Source organism: Syngnathoides biaculeatus, chromosome 16 (assembly GCF_019802595.1).
Source record: "Syngnathoides biaculeatus isolate LvHL_M chromosome 16, ASM1980259v1, whole genome shotgun sequence".
NCBI classification, from domain to species: domain Eukaryota; kingdom Metazoa; phylum Chordata; class Actinopteri; order Syngnathiformes; family Syngnathidae; genus Syngnathoides; species Syngnathoides biaculeatus.
Window position 1 is genome coordinate 16,890,609 of NC_084655.1, and position 19,690 is coordinate 16,910,298.

Genomic DNA, 19,690 nt, shown 5'->3' on the forward strand with positions numbered 1-19,690 from the left:
AGCCTTCTATGGTTTGGACATGTCCAGAGGCGAGAGAGTGAGTATAATGGTAGAATGGTGGTGAGGATGGAGCTACCAGGGAAGAGAGCGAGAGGAAGACCAAAGAAAAGGTTGGATGTTATGAAGGAGGACATGAAGACAGTGGGTGTTAGAGAGGAGGATGCACGAGATAGACTTAGATGGAAAAAGATGACGCGCTGTGGTGACCCCTCACGGGACAAGCCGAAAGGAAAAGAAGAATAAGAAAGTTTTAGAAGTCCACTGCCATTGGCTGGTGACCAGTTCCAAGTCTCGCGCAGAGTCACCAGGATTGGCTCCAGCAGATCCGCGACCCTGGTGAGGATAAGCGGTATTGAATTGCATGGATTATATTTGAAAGCTTCATGAAAATATGCACGCGAGGGGCATGTATTGTTTTTGTCCACTTGGAGTCACCATCCTCAGATTCTACACTGTAGTATCTGTGACATTGAATGTGCTCGTGCCTTAAAAAGATATTTCTGGTTTGTCGAGAAATGTGAACGTCGTCTTATAAGAACGTAGAGTTGACCGGCTGTTAGCTAGCTAAATGTTAGCCACTCACCAGTTAAAGTTCCGCAAAACAAGCCATAAATTCAACACACCGCAGAAGAGAGCAGTGTTAATTAACAAATTGTACAAAAAAATGAATAAAAGTATGAGCAAGGTTTAAAACGGTCAAGAGCTGAGAGCTTCTTTGAGCGTCCAGATGTTCGGGGAGTATCCCCGGGTACTCTGAAAATCCCACCTCCAGCTGTCAAAAAAAAAACCTATCACATCTCCTATCGATCTCGAAGGCGAGAAGCGATGCGCATAGCACAAGGGTAGCGGAGAGTCGTGCTGCTACTCAGTTTCCGTTCAAATTCAGCGGTCCATTAACGGACGGGTGGGGGGGGGGGGGGCTTGTCAACCGTGATACGTTGCAAGTGGGGTGAGGGGATTCCATGATGCACGCATGTCAAGCTGCAGCCTTCAGCAGCCCCCACTCAACGGGGCCTTTGCCATGTACTCGATTCCTGCTGTGCCGCGGATCCCGTGATGCGTCGCAACACAGCTGGATTAATAACAAAACAGGTTGCACTTCAGGGAAGATGGATTTTTTTTTTTTTTTTTTAAGTTGTGAGCGTACTTTGCTGATAGAACTTGGTCAATTATGAATGAGAGCGGGGCAATTCCACCACTGCAAGGAAAGAGGGCGCTTGGTGTTTTTAAGGAGGGACAGAGAGTATATACCCAAAAACCTCTTGACGTCAAGAAAGTATTGAGCCCACTGATCTAAAAAATAAAATAAAATAAATAGCTCATTGGCCACCAAAACTGAAGTCGCCAAAAGCAGATAGCCGCCATCTTGCTACTCCCAAAACAACCATGCCGACCTGTGCGTTAAATCGCCAGTTTCATGGCTGTGAGAAAACATTCCACAGGTACGTTAGAAAGATTTACTTTGACATTGTAAAAGTTTGTTTGTAAAGTTTTTTTTTTTTATATATTTTCTGATGAGCTTAATTCACATGAACAAAGTTTTGTTTACGGTTGTTGTTGTTCACTGTTCACTCTCTGCTTCACCTTTATAGGCTGAGCGTTTTTCATGAAAAAGCGATGTAAATATTTTCCCAAACGTCATCACTAGATAAGCAAGAAACCAAATTTGCTGTGAAATTTTTGATGAATTTAATAATACAGAACTCTGCAAACTGAATTTGATTTTCAAATGCGAGGAAAAGTTTAAATTTGTCTGAAATAGGACATCGCAGAGACATCAAATGAACAATGCGTTTAGCGTGTATTTTTCCATTGAGAGTCGTTAGTTCCAAAAATATAGCAAAGTGATTGACTTAAAATTTAATGTTTTTATGACAAAAATATGCTTAGTTTTTTTTTTGCTTATCCAGGCTTTATATATATATATATATTTTTATATATATATATATCGGTGCCCAACCCACAAATTTTTCTTTTTTTTTTTTTTTTCAAGTTTAAGATATTCTTTCCTTGCACATGTTTTCAGCACTTAAACATTTAATGTATTTGGGAACAAAACAAGGATTTACATTTTGGGCTACTTTAAGACCCATTTCCAGGTCGTCTAAGAATGTGATGATTTCCTGAATTTTGTTGCCGATTATTCCATAAAGCAATTGAGCGTGCAACATAGGGTGTGTTTATTCTGTTGAAGGATGACAATTTATTCCACCTTGTGGTGTTCACATCGACCCGTAGTTGTGAAACTTAAGTCCGTTCCACTTTAGGTTCTTTCATTAAGTGTGAAATGATCCCATAATGTGTCTTCCACACAAATTTGTAGTATCAGTGGTGCAAGTACGATAAAATGCGATGTAGTGAAGCCGCAAAAAGTGGACCGCCATATAGTTATTGACAACTGTAGTGTAAAAAGTATACACCGATATTAACAAGTAAAATAACACTAAAAACCACATGAAAAATAGCTAAATTGCTAGTGGCCTCAATTTTTTTTTAACGTGGACATACTCCGTAGCAAATATAATATACATCTCAAATAACCACCGTTGATAACAAACGAAACATGGTATCACACCTCAGAACAAAACACCACAATGAGATTGATTTTATAAAAAGAGGAGCTATTAAGATTCCCACGTAGTTTCTTTAAAACGGTCTTTGGGCGCCACGGAAACATTTAAGGCCTGATTGAGCGTCGTCCAATTAGCACTCGGTCAATCAAACTTGTGACGAATGTGCAGGTTCAAAACAAAAGCTAAAAATGTCACTGAGGAAAAAGGTAGCGGATATAAATATTAATGAAGGCAATTATGAGGATTATCAGGACGTATTAAAAAAAAAAAAGTGTTCTACTTGTATTCCGAATAACAATACTTTTCTCCATAAATTGTCATTCTGAATATTCTTCGTTTGCTGTTGCTGCCCTCTGAATAAACTCAAATTTCTCCACGGAAAAGTTTCCAGTCTCCGCTTGCTCCACTTTACGAAGTGTTTCTGTTCAAATGAAGTGAGCGCACTTTCGGTGTGAATAATTTCATTTGGGTACACGTGACGCAGCAGGATGACTTATAATTGGAACCGCCCCCAATTTCTTCACCAACCAATCACACGCAACCTCACCGATGTCGCTCATTAAGTTTAAATATTGGATGATGAAATTATACGTTTAAGACCCTTTTTATCCATGTGCAATAATTGGCAGCACTTGAAAGCAATAATTGTAAATATAATGAACTATTTGTCACGTTTGAACTTTTCGTCCTCACAGAAAGTTCTCACCTTCAAAGAAATTGAAACTGATTATTTGATGCCAAACTCGTTGGGAAAAAAAATGAAATAAAATATTAGAGGGATGAAAAGATTCACCTTCCTCCAGGGACTCAATTTAACGCAAGATGAGAAGATTTTTTTTTTCTTTTTTAAAATGTCATATCAAGCCCGGCGCAGCCCTGCATGAAGACCAATTACGCGTGCTGGCTGCATTTTAATGCCATGTGACGCGTCATCAGATAAAATTATGCAGTCAGATTGCATATGAAGCGGAGGAGACACTGTGGAAGTTTAAAGGCAATTTATATTATACTAACCCCCACACCCAAATCCACAATTTGACTGAACATTAGTAGAACATGAACTGTTGATCTGTGCTAACACTACAGCACTGCTTACCTTTTATCATAAAATAATTCCCCCCACCCTTTAATTTCATAGAGGTTTTTGGCCGGTCTTTCACTGTATTTTACATAATGCTGCCCCCTACTGGTGATATGATCCAACATTATTCTGTGGACATGACAATCCATGTAATGTGACAGAGATTGACACGTATATTTCTTTACTAATATCAATAAAGAGAGGAACATGGGTTGAATTTCAACAAAACACAAATAGGCAAGTGTTTTCATATTTTTAACATTATCAAAATGATATTTGGCTCATTGGTGATGCATCTGCTCCCATCAAAGACTGTAGGTGTCTTCTGGGAGTGCCACCAGAAGCTCATCCAAGTCATCTGCAACGACAGAAATATGGACTGAAGTATTATGTAAGTATTATGAGCCCCTTCCACATGGAGATCCTGCAAAAGACGTTTTGCCTCCAGCTTACGCAGAACTCAGCGGCGGCAAAATACGGCAGCAAAGCGACGGTGTGGGAGCGGGCGAAAGATTTACCGAAAATTGCCACGTCACAGCCGGAATGGAACATCTGGCATTTATCCGCCTCCGGGGTACACGCAGAACCCCGTGAATATTACTGTTCAATCTCACACCTGTCTCGCAATATGTGCTTCCAGGGAGCCAATTTACCAGCTACTGACACGACATGTAAAAGCAAAAAGAACAAGAAAAGTTTGCCCCATCACGCAGAAAAGACATGAAAAATTCAGTTTTTTTTGTTTTTTTTTTAAAACCTCAAAATCACCTAAAAAATTCCAGACTGATGACATGCTAGGGCAACCAAACCCGGAGGTGTACATTTTAAAACACCCATCCATCTATTTTCCGTACCGCTTATCCTCACTTGGGTCGCAGGCATGCTGGCACTTATAAAATGAAGATTACATAAAAATAACATTGAATTAAGTAATTTTCCATCCATTTTCTTCGCTGCTTATCCTCACAAGGGTTGCGGGGAGCGCTGGAGCCTATCCCAGCTGTCAAAGGGCAGGAGGCAGGGTACACCCTGAACTGGTTGTCAGCCAATTGCAGGCCACGTCGAGACAGACTACAGTTGCACTCACAATCACACCTACGGGCAATTTAGAGTCTCCAATTCATGTTGCATATTTTGGGGATGTGGGAGGAAACCGGAGTTCCCGGAGAAAACCCACACAGGTACGGGGAGAACATCCAAACTCCACACACGAGACCGGGATTCAACCCGGGTCCTCAGGACTGTGAGGCCAACGCTTTCCAGCTGCGTCACCGTGCCCCCTAATAAAGTATTAATCCAAAATCATTAAAAACTACGTGAAAAAAACATTTTAACATCATACGCAGCAACAGGTGGTGCTAAAACTACCAGGTGTAAATTGTAAAGCGAAACAAAATCTATTAAAATGTTAAAAAAAAAAAAAAGTATAATAAACCAAATACTATTAAATCACTTAAGTTACAGTTTAAGATGAGTGAATTGAACTTGATTAAAAATAAATGACATATAAAAATTACAAACGAAATAATTAAGAGCAGGCGGCACAGTGATCAGCTGGTAAAGCGTTCTGAGGTCCGGGGTTCGATCCCGACCCTCCCTGTGTGGAGTTTGCATGTTCTCCGCGTGCCTGCGTGGGTTTCCTCCGGGAACTCCGGTTTCTTCCCACATCCCAAAAACATGCAACATTAAAAAAATTCCCCTAGGTGTGATCGTGAGTGCGGCTGTTTGTCTCCATTTGCCCTGCAATTGGCTGGCGACCAGTTCAGGCTGTACCCCGCCTCCTGCCCGTTGACAGCTAGGATAGGTAGGCTCCAGCCCTCCCCGCCACCCTTGTGAGGATAAGCAGCTAAGAAAATGAATGGGTGGATAATTAAGAGCAAATATTTGAAAGGGTTATCAAAATATGGTCACGCATCAACTACAAAACCCTTGTTTTGCATCCTACGCTGTTCACCCACCTGCGTCCCAGCCTGAATTCGGCGGGCTTCTGTCTTTGCTTTTCGTCCTGTCCTCGTCCCCGTCGCCATCGTCAAACACGAGCTGCATGCGGGACACGGCCTTGCCGCCGGCCAACCCCGGCGTCGGCTCCTACACAAAACAATAAAAAAAATATGTATTTTTACAGAGGCCCAGACAGCTTGCGGATTTAGATTTGCGCGCGTCGCCCCACCGGGACCGCCGGGGGGGGCTGCCCCGACGCGTGGCAGGCCCCGTCGGGCGAATAGATTCGGAGGAGGTTGTTCGGAGTCACGTTGAGGTAGTGGTTGCGATGGGAGGGGGAGAATACCCCCACCTACAAGTAAACATCACACCGGCGTTAAAATAAAACCACCCTGGTGAAACATTAAAAAAAAAACAAACAAACAATAATAATTTTCAAGTTTTCTTTACTTGTTTTAGCAGCAGCACAGCACCGACCTTCAGTTCTCCTGAGCGCTCCTCCAGGAGGCGCCGATGCAACGTGCCCTGAATCTCGCCTGTAGTCAACCAGAACCAAAACCATTTTACAATTGTCATCCTAAAACGTCACGAAAACTTCTAGCGGTGCTCGCTCCAATCTGTGTGTGCGTGCCTGTAGGATCCCGAAACACGGCCTTGGCGTCGGTGTGTGCGTGGTTGATGCTCTTGAGCATCACGGCCATATTCGGGACTTTGTTTTTGTTTAGCTGCTTCAACGCCGCCTGCGGGGACAAAAACAAGGAAGGGAAAAAAATGACACTTTGGTTCCACAAGATGGAGGTGAAAACAAGGCAGCTAAGGAAGACCTTGCGGAGCACCATGAGCACGCTGTACGAGCGCAGGAAGCACGCCGGGTTCCGCTCGTCCAGTCCCATCTGGGCCTTCATCGCCGCCCAGGGACCGCTGCTGAACTCCTCTTCCTCAGTCTGAGAGCTGGAAACCTGGACAAAGGTAGTGGGACACAATCAATCCGTTACCTATAAAGTTCATTCGTCCTCAACACAGACAGAGATCCAGCGCAGGGAAATCACAACTACACACTCCTACATATACACAAATAATTGACTCATCTCGAGGGATGAGTCTTGCAACCTCAAACCAATGATTCACAGAAAAAAAAAAAAATGTTTTGAACAATACTGCAAGGCTAAACAATTTGTAAATCAAGGGGAAAGAGCTCGTGCACCTACGTCACCGAAGTCACGAGACTGGCCATAGTGACTATCTAGCAAAGCATTGTTCAATGCTAGGTCCGTTGGAGACGACACGAAAATACGTCTCCCAGAGTTTTGTCTCATACTGTTAAACATTTAAAAGGTGAAAATGAAATAAGATATGTGGAAAAATGAGAGACACTCGGCATAGAGGAACCATATTTAATGTCGAAGTCGATGTTTACACCGATAAGAAAGTGGACTGTTAACCTGCTTCCGCTTGCCTTGGACAACTGGATCTACACGTGGATCTGGTGAGTAAGTCGTCGAGATTTACACGCAAAAGTTTGGAAGCGTAGAAAAGTCTGGACGCATACAAATACTTCGTTGCTGGATCTGTTCTCAAACGAGAATAAATCCCACATAGCGATGGAGCCACTCAGATTTTTTTCAATACAAATACCAAGATTTCAATAAATGACTCCTGCTTTTACACAAACTCGCATTCATTAACTATGATAGGAAAAAAACGCGGAAGTGTTGCGGCCACACTTTAACCTATGTAAATCTCTGTGTAACCGACTGTTTGTTTTCAGTTTTGTTTTTTTTTTTTAAACGCATTGGACTCATTTGAACAATGCATACAAAAAAAAAATGAAAAAAATAAACATCTGTTGGGGATAGGTTTACTGAAGTTTAACGTTTGGCCGCAACACGCTTCCGTGTACGTTGGAGACGACTCGCTGTCTTTTTTTTTTTTTTGTAAACGAATTGTTCTCAATTGAGCCAACTTGGCATTATAAATACTTTTTGGCAATTTGAGATTGAGAAGATTAATTCCTACCTGAAGTGATCACTACACAGGCGTGTGTGTATTTGGTTGGGCACCATCCATCACGTTTAATTGCCGAAATTCATCGATATTTTCTGGTCTTTTCAGCTGGTATTCCACAGAATGATCTCTTTGACTATCTGTCTCATCTGTTGTGACAACCAAGAGCACCAACAAGTCTCGGGCATTGTGTATATTCTGCTCCGCTTCAATGTCCCCCACACCGTCGAGCAGCTCTTTTTGACCGGCAATATGGAGCCGTGAAAATGGTGACGTCACGTGTGCTAGCGCTATTCAACTACAGTTTTAAAAAGGTCCAGATTGAGATTCGAACCCAGAACCTGAAAACAGTGAGGCAGACATACTTACCACTACGTCATCGTGGGACTATGAGATAAAGGCCCACAGATTGAGTCGTCCTATTTTCAAGTGCCTACTTTATGTATAATTACCTGGTTTGGAAGGCGTGCCCCCACGCTGTGGGAGGGGGTCTGAGAAACAGAAACCACAATCTCATCCAGATTGTGATTTTGTGGCTGAAAAAAAATAAAATTAAATAAACTCACTAAATGATGTTATGATGACAGGAAGACAATCCACAAAGAAGTACATAAATGTTGGCGACTGACCTGCTGAGGGAGGAGCCCCGCCGGGCCAGGGAAGCGTCGCGACCTGGGCGGTCGGGGCTCCGAGCGCGGCCTTTTCCGGCACATCTTGCTCGACGCCGACACCAGCTGCACCAGGTGGTTGGTCAGCAGCGGTTTGCTCAGGGGGTGCGGACTAAAGGCAGGAGAAGGGGAGGGCGGGGGCCTCGGCTCAGGCGAAATAGCCTCGAAGAGGCCTCGGGGTGGGTGGGAGGTTGCGGGAGCAACCCGAGGAACGTGCTGAGGTTTCCCGAAAGTCTTGGAAACAGAGTTGGGGGTGGGAACACTTTGCGGCGGGAGCGTGCAGGGGGGTCTCAAGGTTGGCGCTCTTAGGGTCCTTCCACCCGTGTTGGTGGTTTTGGCCGGAGGAACGGGTCCAGCTAGACGGTCACACTCCTCCAAGTCGACAAGGTCCAAGTCCCAGTCGTCAAAGTCATCCTGTCCGGTGGTATTGATGGTGGACTTCTGCTGCACGGTCAAAGGGGGCTTCGTGACGGCTCCGGGGGTAACGGGGGCAGTACCCAGCGGGCGTAATGCTGCAATAGTGGTTGGGACCGAGCTCGGTTGTGCCCACGAGTGGGACGCAGGGGGGACCGAGGTGGGATGTGGAAGGGGGCGAGATTGAATGCTGGAGAAGACCTTCTGCAAAGTCGGAGGAACAGTTTCCTGGCCTTGAGGGCAGGATGGCACAGCAGTGGAGGTCCCCACAAAGGGCTTTGGAATCTCTGGTGTGGGGGGCGGATGGGGCCTCAGAGCCTGAGCCTCAGCGATAAGATTCCGCAAACCGGGAGCAACCGTTTTCGAGGAAGGGCTCGATGATTCCTCGGTTGGCTGGAGGAGGTTGGTGCCGGAACCTCTGGGGCCCACACGGTTGGCAGCGACCAGAGAGGGTGGCAAACTGACAGCTGGTCTTGGCGGCCCCCCAAAACCGGACTCAGGGAGTTTCCTCAAAAGGGGGTCAGCTTGAATGCCAGAGGAGAGCGTCCGTAAAGTTGGCGTCACCGAAGCGGAACTCGGGGAAGCTGACCTCCGAAGGGGATCGGTGCCGGAATCTCTTGCGGCCGCACGCGCGGAAGCCGAGGGGCGGGGAGGCACCGCTGCCCGGGGTCCGAGAGTCCAGTTCGTCCCCAGCACGTCCTGATGGAGGATCAACAATATTATGATTAAATCTGCCAGCCACTTTGTACTTTTTTTCTGAAGAAAAAAAAAAAATGCGCCTGCATGCCACCTACTGAAAAATACTCAATGACAAAATTACATCACAACGTCAGAGATTTCAAGCCACCTGCTTGCCAGGGTTATGCCAATTATTGCCTTTTCGTTCAATCAACACACCGAATACATGTGCACCTTAGAACCATATGACAGATTTATTTTGACTTATGAATAAAACAGAATGAAAAATATTTTGAATAAAGGAGACCTTTGAATAGGTTATAGGTTCCGACATTACAGTACATAGAATCGATGTGTATCTTGTAATGGCTAAACTTTTCCGGTCGCATTTTTTATGGACACGTGGGTCTACTACATTATTTTATGATAGTGGTAGTTGATTTTTTTCCCGGTTTATGTGACGTCACTCGGCATCCAAGCGTTATGGCATCAGGTGTGTTTGTGAGTGCGTGTGATCACCTCCTCGTCAAAGTCCTCGCCAATGCTAAACAGCCCATTTAGTTGGTAGCTCTGGAAAAGTAAATAAAAAAAAAAAGAACATCCCTGAATCTCACTTAGCACGTAAAAACATTATGATTTAAAGCAAAAATAACAACGTATTCGTCACGTTAGCGTCCAAGCTAACGTTTCGACCCTTTACTACCGGACTTACCATCGCAGGCACGAGATGTCGCGACGAGTTATTAAATGTAGCAAGACGTCGCAGGCCATCCGGAGACGCCGAGTCTGATTATGTTGTCTTTTAAACGTTATTTTCTCACAAAAAGAAGCAAATTAGTCGCTGGTGTGATGGGCGGTTTTGGAGAAACTGTGCACCCGCGACTCACTCTTCAAAGTGTTGACGTAGGCGGTCGTTTGACAAAGAAGGCAAAACTGAGGTGAGACAGTTCACCTCATGTCTCGCCACTTGTTGATTTTTACCTCTTTAAAACGTTTTGGATCGCTTCACTTTGTCTGTATGGGGGAATAATAATAATTATAATAATCAATAAAGTGATGAAATGACAACAGGGAACTCGTTCTCTTCTTGTTTCCCGCCAAAGTTGGGGAAAACTTCATTGAATCGACAAATGTTAATATTTTCAACATTATCGTCTTGTTTACCTGTAACTCCAAATAAAGTAAATTTAACATGTGTATCCATCCATTTTCTGATCCGCTTATCCTCACGAGGGTCGCGGGAGTGCTGTCAACGGGCAGGAGGCAAAGTACACTTAACTGTTAGCCATAAAAAATGTCAAATTATGATAACTTCCACTCGTCAGATTCTTTCTGTAATATTGCACAGTATTTTTTTTTTTTAACCAAGAATGCATAAATACAGCAAAATGACTCCTGTGCAGCTTCGAGTCACAGTTGGGAAACCTCACTACAAGTTACTTTGCCGAAGTTTATCTTGAAAGAATAAAGATTGGGCGTTATGTATAGTCTTTTTGGCTTTGAGAAGAAATTATAATATATTCATCGTCGCATAATTGTGAAAAACAAAGCGGAAATCATCAAATCCCTGTACATTTTTTGACAAAGAGTCAGTAAATGGCGTAAGATAGTTCCCCTACTGTCTTCAGTCATAGTATGAAAATACGTCATTTTATCTAAAATAAATAACAATTTGGGCCTTATTGTTGTCCTTTTTTGGGTGTGAGGGACAATAGCAAGGTATTGAAAACAAACGTTTTTGTCTTGTTTTGGGCTTTGGGCTGTTTCCTTGCCATTTGCTGATTCTATGGCGGTTCAAGGCTGTTACCTCAACACTGCCACCTATCGAGTGTTTTGGAAACGTGTAGGTGTCAGTTGACAAACTATTAATAGCTGGTTATAAGTTTGATTTTGGCAACACTGTACCTTGCTGAAGAAATGGCATGTGCAATTGCACATGAAAAGGAGTACAAATGTGCCGTTACTGAGGGTCAAGATCCGTTTCAGCCGCCAGTCGAGAGTGAGTAAAACCTGATAGTCAGCGTTTTTTGGACCTGCTCAACCAAGAAACCCAACCGACACATTATGTGACCTTTTGTTTGTGTTCTCCAGGAAGCGTCATGTCCAAGGACTCATTTCCCTTCACGTCCACGTCGCTGCGCTCCCTGAGGCTGGAGCAGGACCTGCAGGACTGGGAGGACGCGCGGCAGGCCCTGGCCCGCAGGCGAGCTCTGACCCGGGCCCCGCTGCCGAGGGCCCCCCGCAGACCGGCGCCCGGTCCCCGGCCCCTCCAAGAGGTGCGAGCCGCGCCGCCCCAGGTCCGCTGCCGGGACGCCGCCGTCCACAATACGTTCATGTGCGGAGACATGAAGGGGGTGTACGCCGTCCTCAGGGACCCCGGCATGGTCAACGCCCTGATGGAGATTGTGCACGAGGAGATGGTCTGGGCCCCGGACATGGGTACGCTTTTCCAGCTCAGGGATTCAAACTCAAACGCCAGTTACGGCTTCTCTCAGTGGCCTTTCACGTCTGTGAAAACCATCTGTCTTGACTCGCGAGTTCAGCTCATGTGGGAAAAACTGAGTTCTTAGCATGGTCATGGAATGAATTCAACTCTTAAATCAGGGCACAGCTGCATTTTTGTCAATTGTGAACCATTTTAGGAGGGATCCGAATTATTCCGACACAATTACAGAATGTATTTTGTGCTCCTCCCTCAGACATGTGGACCATGAGTTCCAGGGTGAGGCAGACGTCGGCCTTGCGCTTAGCGTCTGGCCGGGGCCACGCGGCGTGCGTGGAGGAGCTCCTGTTCCGCGGGGCCGAGGTCAACGCGGACCCGGGCGGCGGCACGGCGCTCCACGACGCCTGCGCGGGAGGACACGCCGCCTGCGTCAAACTGCTGCTCGCCCACGGAGCGGACGCGCAGCTGCTGGCGGTCGACGGCAACGCCCCCCTGCACCTGTGCACCTCGCCGCTCTCATTGCGGTGAGCTCGGGGGGCACCGTCGCGTGCCACGTTTTCTCATATGATGTTTACAAATCCAGTTAACGGTCCTTGAGATTTACCCAAAAAATGCGCTAGGTTCACTGAAGACTAAATTGTCTTTGATCTTTATCGAAATGATACATTTGATTCGTGAAATCCACATCGGTTAGTTTTTAAATGAATGTTACAATACAGTGCTATCATTTTTTTCTTTTTATTAAAGGTCCCATGTTTTAACTAGTTAGACCACCATTGAGTTTACAATTTTATTTGAAAGAAAACCTTTGTTTTGTCATATAAGTGTCCAGAGAAGCCCCCCTCTGACAGTTACTTCTGTTTGACCCAGTTTTCTATCCACTTTCTTCATATTTGGCAAAAGACGGCCCCTCTCCTCTGATTGGTTGTCTCTGTGTAGGAGACCCACTTGCGAGAGCACACGTTTGTTACGTTGCCAGAGCTGGCTCGGGAGCTGAAAGGGAAGGCGGCGAAAACTATGCCAGTGACATAGATAAGCTTGAGAAATTTGAACGACCTGATTTCAGGCCTTTCTGGTGGGGTTGAAATCGGTAATTCGGGAATGCGTGGATAATTTTAATTAGTGTTTAACGTTAACTGAGGCCAAATACGGGAAATTAATACATTTCAAAAGGGATAACTGAGTTGACATTTGAATAAATTGAGTTCAGTTATAAATTAAACGCTCAAGTCAATGTGACACTATCGCCTATATAAAAATATGTTTTACACAGAAATGTAAATCCACCTGCAGGTGCGCCGAGCTGCTTCTGGACAGCGGCACCGAGGTGGACACGAGGACGGCGGAGTCCAGGCTCACCCCGCTCCACGTGGCCTCCCAGTGGGGTCTGGAGGGCCACGTGGAGCTGCTGCTCTCCCTCGGCGCCGACGTTCTGGCCACCAACCGGGAGGGCGAAACGGCCTTGAACGCCGCCTGCGCCAGGGCCGACAGGCCTTCGGAGGCGGGCCGCTACCTGGGCGTGGTCCGCAGGCTGCTGGATGCGGGCGCCGACCCGCGCACGGCGGGCAAGAAGAGACACACGCCGCTGCACAACGCCTGCGCAAACTGCTGCCCAGCCATCGTGGAGCTGCTGCTGCGGTACGGCGCCCAGGTGGATGTCAGCAACTGCGCGGGGTACACGCCCATGGATTGTGTGCTGCAGGTACGAAAACAGAAAGGCAAAAACATCCGTACAAGAAAGTAAACCACTGATTGTCCTTCAAGGTGCTGGAGGACTACTTAGACCAGCAACCTGAAGCAGTGGTGCGGACCCTCCTGAACCACGGAGCGAAACCAGTCCCACCAAAGGTTTGGAAAAGCTCCACTCGAAACAAAAGTTATTATTTTTTCAAACAAAGACCATTTCGAGCGTTCCACGGTGTTTTACCTTTCCGCGCAGTCGCTGTGGCAGTGCGTCGTCTCTCCCGCCACGTTGGAAGTGATTCTGAATTCCTACCCGCACATCCCGCCGTGCGACTGGCTGGACGGACGCCCTCTCGCGCAGGAGCAAGAGGGCTTCTTGGAGGTGGTCCGCCAGAGGAGCGGGCAGCCTCGCTCTCTGCAGCACCTCTGCCGACACGCGGTGCGGCGCCGCCTGGGGACGCTTTGCCACTCGCGAGTGGCCCGACTGGACGTCCCCGGCTCGGTCAGGGATTACCTGCTCCTGCGGAATGATGGGACCCTCCACTGAATGTTTTGGGCTTTTCATTTAAACGTGAAGAATTGAGATTAAGAGGACAGGGGGAAAAAACGGTTTTCTCGCTCTACGAGATTACGATGGTGGGAGCCAAGTGCGTGTACGTTCTTGGGGGCGGAATCAGGAAAAGTGGAAACCACAGAAGTCCAACAATATGCAGGGTTGCTCCGTTATTACTTCAGTCCAAGTCCCTCGTGCATGAAATTATCTATATGTACGTATCAGTTCCCTTGAGAAAGGTGTTTATTTCCATGTTTAGGTACATTACTGTATTTGGGATGTCAATTCTGCACTCAGTAAACATGAGGCTTCAACTTCCTGAATGTGTGGTGCTCGTCATTTTGTGCCGACTGTATCTAAAAAGTTACTTCCAATCTGAATTAGTTTCTCTTGAAATCAAGTAATTAGTAAAGTAACTAAGTCAGTAAGCAGTCAAGTCACCTTTTCAAGGTGGCTGCAGCAACAACAGTTCCAACTATCGAGCTCGTGCACCTACGTCACCGAAATTACGTCACTGGCCGGAAATGCCGGTCAAACAAAGCGTTGTTCAATGCTAAATCCATTGAGATGAAACGAAAATATGGCTTATAGCACGACGCCCAGAGTTTTGTCCGATACCGTTAAACATTTAGAAGGTGACCGTGAACGCAGAAGCGTACTCGGCTACACGTTAACCTTTTCCTGACATCCATCGATCTATTCATAATCATTATTGTAATATCTTCATATTCCTGGTATTCCTCGTAAAATATGTTTGTGACCTGATCCCGATCGCATTTTAATTTATTTTTTCACGAATTTTAAGTAATTGCAGTTTTCGTATCACTATGTACTGGTTGGGTCAAACATGAGCCCAAGTAGTTCCTCTGGATATATGTACATAGAAAAATGTGAACAAAATATATAATCTTAAACAAAATGAGAGTTTATTGCAAAAATACCAATTTTAATTTGTTATTTTTTACCCCACTTGTAGAAAAGTGGGCTACTGATACAAAAACTCCATTTTTTTTTAAATTAAATGGGGGAAAAAATTAAAATGGCCTCATGTCACAAACGTGTTTGATAAGAAATACCTGGAATATGAAAATATTACAACTCTTCGTTTGAAAATTTTGAAGAACAATCCAGTTCCTTGCTAAAAACGCATTGATTTGAATTGGGGACATTTTTGACCCCATTCTCGGAAGAGTGCAAGCATTGGTATATTGTGGATCCAATGTTTGAAATCTGCTTTAAAACTTTGTCAAGAGACGTTTTTTATGATGTAGATAAAATATATAAGGCGAAATAAAGTGTAAATATACTTGAGAACACGACGCGTCGTCTGTTCGCCGACGTCACCCCACCCTTTCTCCTGTGTGTGTGGTTTTGAGGAAGTAGCCACTTGCTAGCTGCTAGCATACGGAGGGTTCACCGTCAAACATGCTGTGATAAACCCTAACGCGCCAGGCCGGTAAGAAATAATCGTGTCGCCCACACTGACGTTGAGCGGCGGCTTGTTAAACGGGTGCGACGACGAATAAACGCGAAAAGGGAGCCACAAGAATGAAACGGCTCTTGGTTTTTAATGCAGCTCGGATTAGCTTGAGACGCTAACGCCGCTCGGTGTTGTTGACATAGTTTAACACTTTGACGGGAGTCACGATGTTGCCCACTCGCTGCTTTGCTCATCCGCGTTAAAACACGCCAATGGGATTTAAAACCAGTTTTGTATGCGTTCCTCCCGTCCAACGCCAAATAACCGATATTTGACGTCAATAAATTTGACGTTTTTTGGCCGTTTTGTATGGTTACTCTACTTCCGGGTTTGACTTTTCCCACTTTTTCCATTATGCATTTACTGCTATTTGTGATTTTACAATGATCGACGCACACATTATACCGTAATGTGCCATTAAAGACACATAATTGTTGGATAATTCAGTGGAAACAATTTTCATGTAATCACGAGATTATGTAACGAAAACAACAGATTTGTCACGAACACTGGATTAACAACACCCCACCCCATCTACATATTTTCAAAACGACGGAATATGTCAATGAAACTACACATTTTGTAATACAAACTGCATACTATGCCCAAAAATAATTACACTAAAATTACCATGTCACAAAACATTAATTTTCCCACGAAAAACTTGTCATATTAAAACTTATGCTATGAAAGATACTTATAAACACTTATGCTATGAAATATAGTTATTTTCTCACGAAAATTATTTGATAACTACTGCATATGTTGCCAAAGAACCCCAAGATACATTAAATTACACCTATATGAATATGCCATTTTGTCACTAAAACACTACTGTGTCCTGGAAACTATGTAATTTGTTACATTAATACTTTCTTTGCCACAAATAGTTTCCCACAGAAAGAAGATTGTCATGCAAACAATATTATTTTGTCACAAAACACTGAATTACACCAAAATGTAAAATTTTATTTTTCTCCAATATCGCTGACAAGAATGACATATTTCGTACCAAAATACCAGATTTTGTGACAAAAATACCAGCGAATATTAACGCCGTCCTTGCGCAGGACAAGAGGATGGCCGTGTGTGCACTGACCATGCTGGAGGGGATGGGCGGCGAGGCCACCGCGGCGGGCGGTGCCTTGCTGGTGGCCCTGGCTCTGGTCCTGGCCTGGCTTTCCACGCACGTGGCCGAGCGTGGTGACCACATCCTGGGCACCATCCTGACGGCGGGCGCGCGCGCCTCCCTCATCAGTGCGGGCGGCGACGCGGGCGGAAACCCCCAGCCTGACACACCCGAGCAGACGGCCTCTATCCAGCCCTCGTCGGAGAACAAGCCGGACGACAACGACGTTGACGAGGGGCTGCCGTCGGACGACGCGGACCTGCTCCTGGACATTCAGAGCAAAGCACCCCCAAGGAGAAGGATTCAAGGTTCGGACGAGGAGGAAGACGATGACTACGGCGAAGACGAGGAGACGGAGGGGGTACATAAAAAAGACGTGTCTGCCACGCCGCCCTTTTGCGTACGACTTAAGTTTTTAAACGACACGGAGGAAGTGGCTGTCGTCAAGCCTCACCACACTGTGGACCAGCTCAAAAGGTTAGGCCACGCGTTTTGTCCAAATATTTACCATAATTCCCGGCCTACAGAGCGCACCTGGTTATAAGCCTCTCCCAGTGCATTTGTAAAGGAAATACCATTTGGTACATACATGGGCCGCAGCCTTCTAAAAGCCGCAAGTGAATACATTGAAACCGACATATTTACAAACAAAGACGGTACAGAAAGAGTTCAACACTAGCACTGCCACGCTAACGCGCTAGCACGGTAATGCTAACGCCGTCGCACTAACAGAGCCGATTAAAAAGAAAAACATACTGGTAAAAATCACTGAGAAATGGCAGTAACACGCTAGCACAGCGCTAACAGGGCCGGATCGGTAAAAGTCACTTCCTCGCCACATATATTCCACCGGTCTCACTCTTACCTTTTACGCTCAAGTGCCCCCTTGTGGCACAAAATCCACAAATTAGCCGTATCACCGCATAAACCGCAGGATTGAAAGCATGTGGAAAAAAGTCACAGCTTATAGGCCGGAAATTACGGTATGTTCATATATTTTTTCAAATACATATTATTGGTATGTCACCATGTCCTACAAGGGTTATAGGCTTTTTATTTGGAGAGATGTTTGGCGCGAGTACAGACTTTGACTTTGCACATCGATACCATTTTGACCAATGGCAGGGTTAATAAATTAAGAGATGTTTTAAATCAGCTAGTGATGTTGGTGCGAAATAGTATATGATAGTAATTTAAGGTGGAATACCATCTTCAACGATGCAGTGTTTGGTAACTCAAGCATGGTGGTGTTTTGTTTTTTTCCCCTGAAAGGTAGTGATTTTGAATTTAGCAAAAAGATGGCAGTATTTTGCTGCAAAATACTAGATCTTGCTACATAAACAAAACTGTCACAAAAACTAAATTTTACCATGAAGAATACAGGCTTTGCCACGAAAAAGTAGATTAACAATAAATGCTAGTTTTAGAAAGAGTAAAAACACAACAAATACTGTAATTTCCAGCCTACAGAGCGCACCTGATTATAAGCCTCACCCAGTACATTTGTAAAGGAAACATCATTTGGTACGTACATAAGCCGCAGCTCTCTAAAACCCGCAAGTGCCCATATTGAAACCCACATTGAAACACGAGGTATTTACAAAGAAAGACGGTACACAGAAATAGTTTTCAAAGTTGTAATACCTTAGCTTTGCTTAACGTAGCAACAACAAGGTAGCACGAACAGGGCTGTTTAAAAAAATAAACAAAAAAAAAAACAGCCACGGCAGCTACACAGTAGAAATACGGTAGCACAGAACTAACAGGGCCGGTTTAAAAAAAACATACCTAAAATCACTGAGACGCGGCAGTAACACAGCAGCAACACGCTAGCGTGGTGCTAACACTAGCGCAGCGCTAACAGGACATACCGATAAAAGTCACTTCCTCGGCACATATGTTCCACCGGTCTCACTCTCACCTTTTCCGCTAGAAAAAAAATCCACAAATCAGCCACATCACCGCAGGTTTGAAAGGGTGTGAAAAAAGTCACGCCTTATCGGCCGGAAATTACGGTATTTGTTTTTCCATCAAGTGGTAGGTCCTGCCCAAAAATTGGGTAATTTGCGAGTAGCAAATTGTAAATAGGCACAGGAATACTGTCATACTTTAACGTCTAATATTCCTGGAAAATATGTAATTTACCTTCTGGCTTTTCTCCCCGGTCAGTAAGTACTTCTCCGGGCGCGAGCATCAGATCAAGCTGATCTACCAAGGCCAACTCCTGCAGGACTCCAAGAGGACTCTGCTGTCCCTCAACGTGACTCACAACAGCGTCATCCACTGCCACGTCTCGCAGGCCCCGCGCGACGGGAACCCCGAAGCGGAGGCGGCGGGCTCCCCCCAAGGGGTGACCGCCGTCTCCGGGGGCCTGCGGGCAGCGGGCGTGGCCATCAGCACGGGCAGCCTGGTGGTGCCCGTGTTCGTGGTGATCCTGGCCGTGGTGTGGTACTTCCGCATCAACTACCGGCAGTTCTTCACCGCGCCTGCCACCATCTCCCTGGTGGGCGTCACAGTCTTCTTCAGCTTCCTCATCTTCGGCATGCACAGCCGCTGAAGAAAACTCAGCAGCACGTAACGTTAGAGCAAACTTCATATTTGAATCAATATGCTGAAAACCAAAGAGGGGGGGGAAAAAAAAAAAAAAAAAAGCAGAAGTTCACCATTGTTCGGCGCCTTTTCCCATCCATCGTTTTACTTCCCTGTCATAAAACATCTTCGGGACCCCGTCAGGCAGTTTTTGGCTCACCTGCCTGAGATGCTGACAAACTATTATGAAGACAAAATTTTGTTGGTGGAGGTTTAACGGAGGAAAAAAAGGACTAAAATCTGTTATTAAGCTTTTATTTCTGCTTTCCGTTGTTTGAAGCTTCTTTTCCCTGTCAATTATTCAAGATGATTTTTTTTTCCTGTGGCGTGTAGAAATTAATGTAAAGGCTGAGATACCGTAACGTGAAAGTATATCAGGCCTGGTGTCTTTCGTGTACAATGTTGTGTATACTGTGAAAATAAAATGAAAGATTAATCTGGCACTTAGGAGGAA

At 45.3% G+C, this 19,690-nt stretch overlaps 3 protein-coding genes across 5 annotated transcripts; 2 read left to right on the forward strand and 1 right to left on the reverse strand.

The window, feature by feature from the left end:
• Nucleotides 1-3,818: 3,818 nt before the first annotated feature.
• Nucleotides 3,819-10,274, reverse strand: hrob (homologous recombination factor with OB-fold). 2 transcript variants are annotated; one of them, XM_061845477.1, is made up of 10 exons: nt 10,072-10,274; nt 9,879-9,929; nt 8,229-9,380; nt 8,052-8,135; nt 6,420-6,554; nt 6,227-6,335; nt 6,073-6,131; nt 5,825-5,947; nt 5,613-5,742; nt 3,819-4,012 (listed from the first exon to the last, which is right to left on the reverse strand). In XM_061845477.1, exons 1-10 carry the CDS (start codon nt 10,072-10,074, stop codon nt 3,960-3,962), a joined length of 1,899 nt encoding a protein of 632 aa, XP_061701461.1. In that variant the 5' UTR covers nt 10,075-10,274; the 3' UTR covers nt 3,819-3,959. The 2 variants fall into 2 exon arrangements, with proteins under 2 accessions (XP_061701461.1, XP_061701460.1); XM_061845476.1 differs by having other exon boundaries at nt 6,046-6,131; nt 10,072-10,272.
• Nucleotides 10,165-14,046, forward strand: asb16 (ankyrin repeat and SOCS box containing 16). 2 transcript variants are annotated; one of them, XM_061845479.1, is made up of 6 exons: nt 10,165-10,297; nt 11,451-11,798; nt 12,059-12,326; nt 13,096-13,504; nt 13,567-13,650; nt 13,742-14,046. In XM_061845479.1, the coding sequence occupies exons 2-6, from the start codon at nt 11,459-11,461 to the stop codon at nt 14,030-14,032; spliced, it is 1,392 nt and encodes a 463-aa protein (XP_061701463.1). In that variant the 5' UTR covers nt 10,165-10,297; nt 11,451-11,458; the 3' UTR covers nt 14,033-14,046. The 2 variants fall into 2 exon arrangements, with proteins under 2 accessions (XP_061701463.1, XP_061701462.1); XM_061845478.1 differs by lacking the exon at nt 10,165-10,297 and adding an exon at nt 10,507-11,358.
• Nucleotides 14,047-15,357: 1,311 nt separating this feature from the next.
• On the forward strand, nt 15,358-19,679 carry tmub2 (transmembrane and ubiquitin-like domain containing 2). The gene is made up of 3 exons (XM_061845482.1): nt 15,358-15,494; nt 16,589-17,124; nt 18,817-19,679. Exons 2-3 carry the CDS (start codon nt 16,598-16,600, stop codon nt 19,202-19,204), a joined length of 915 nt encoding a protein of 304 aa, XP_061701466.1. The 5' UTR covers nt 15,358-15,494; nt 16,589-16,597; the 3' UTR covers nt 19,205-19,679.
• Nucleotides 19,680-19,690: the final 11 nt, after the last annotated feature.

Bases quoted from the DNA above. Each gene is read 5' to 3' on its own strand.
- asb16 (XM_061845478.1), top strand. From the start codon at position 11,277: ATGGCATGTGCAATTGCACATGAAAAGGAGTACAAATGTGCCGTTACT. The intron at 13,505-13,566 runs GTACGAAAACAG...TTGTCCTTCAAG, and splicing joins CCATGGATTGTGTGCTGCAG to GTGCTGGAGGACTACTTAGA. The intron at 13,651-13,741 runs GTTTGGAAAAGC...CTTTCCGCGCAG, and splicing joins CGAAACCAGTCCCACCAAAG to TCGCTGTGGCAGTGCGTCGT.
- tmub2 (XM_061845482.1), top strand. From the start codon at position 16,598: ATGGCCGTGTGTGCACTGACCATGCTGGAGGGGATGGGCGGCGAGGCC. The intron at 17,125-18,816 runs GTTAGGCCACGC...CTCCCCGGTCAG, and splicing joins ACTGTGGACCAGCTCAAAAG to TAAGTACTTCTCCGGGCGCG.
- hrob (XM_061845476.1), bottom strand. The intron at 6,336-6,419 runs GTCTTCCTTAGC...TTGTCCCCGCAG, and splicing joins TGCTCATGGTGCTCCGCAAG to GCGGCGTTGAAGCAGCTAAA. The intron at 5,743-5,824 runs GTGGGGCGACGC...TGTTTTGTGTAG, and splicing joins AGCCCCCCCCGGCGGTCCCG to GAGCCGACGCCGGGGTTGGC.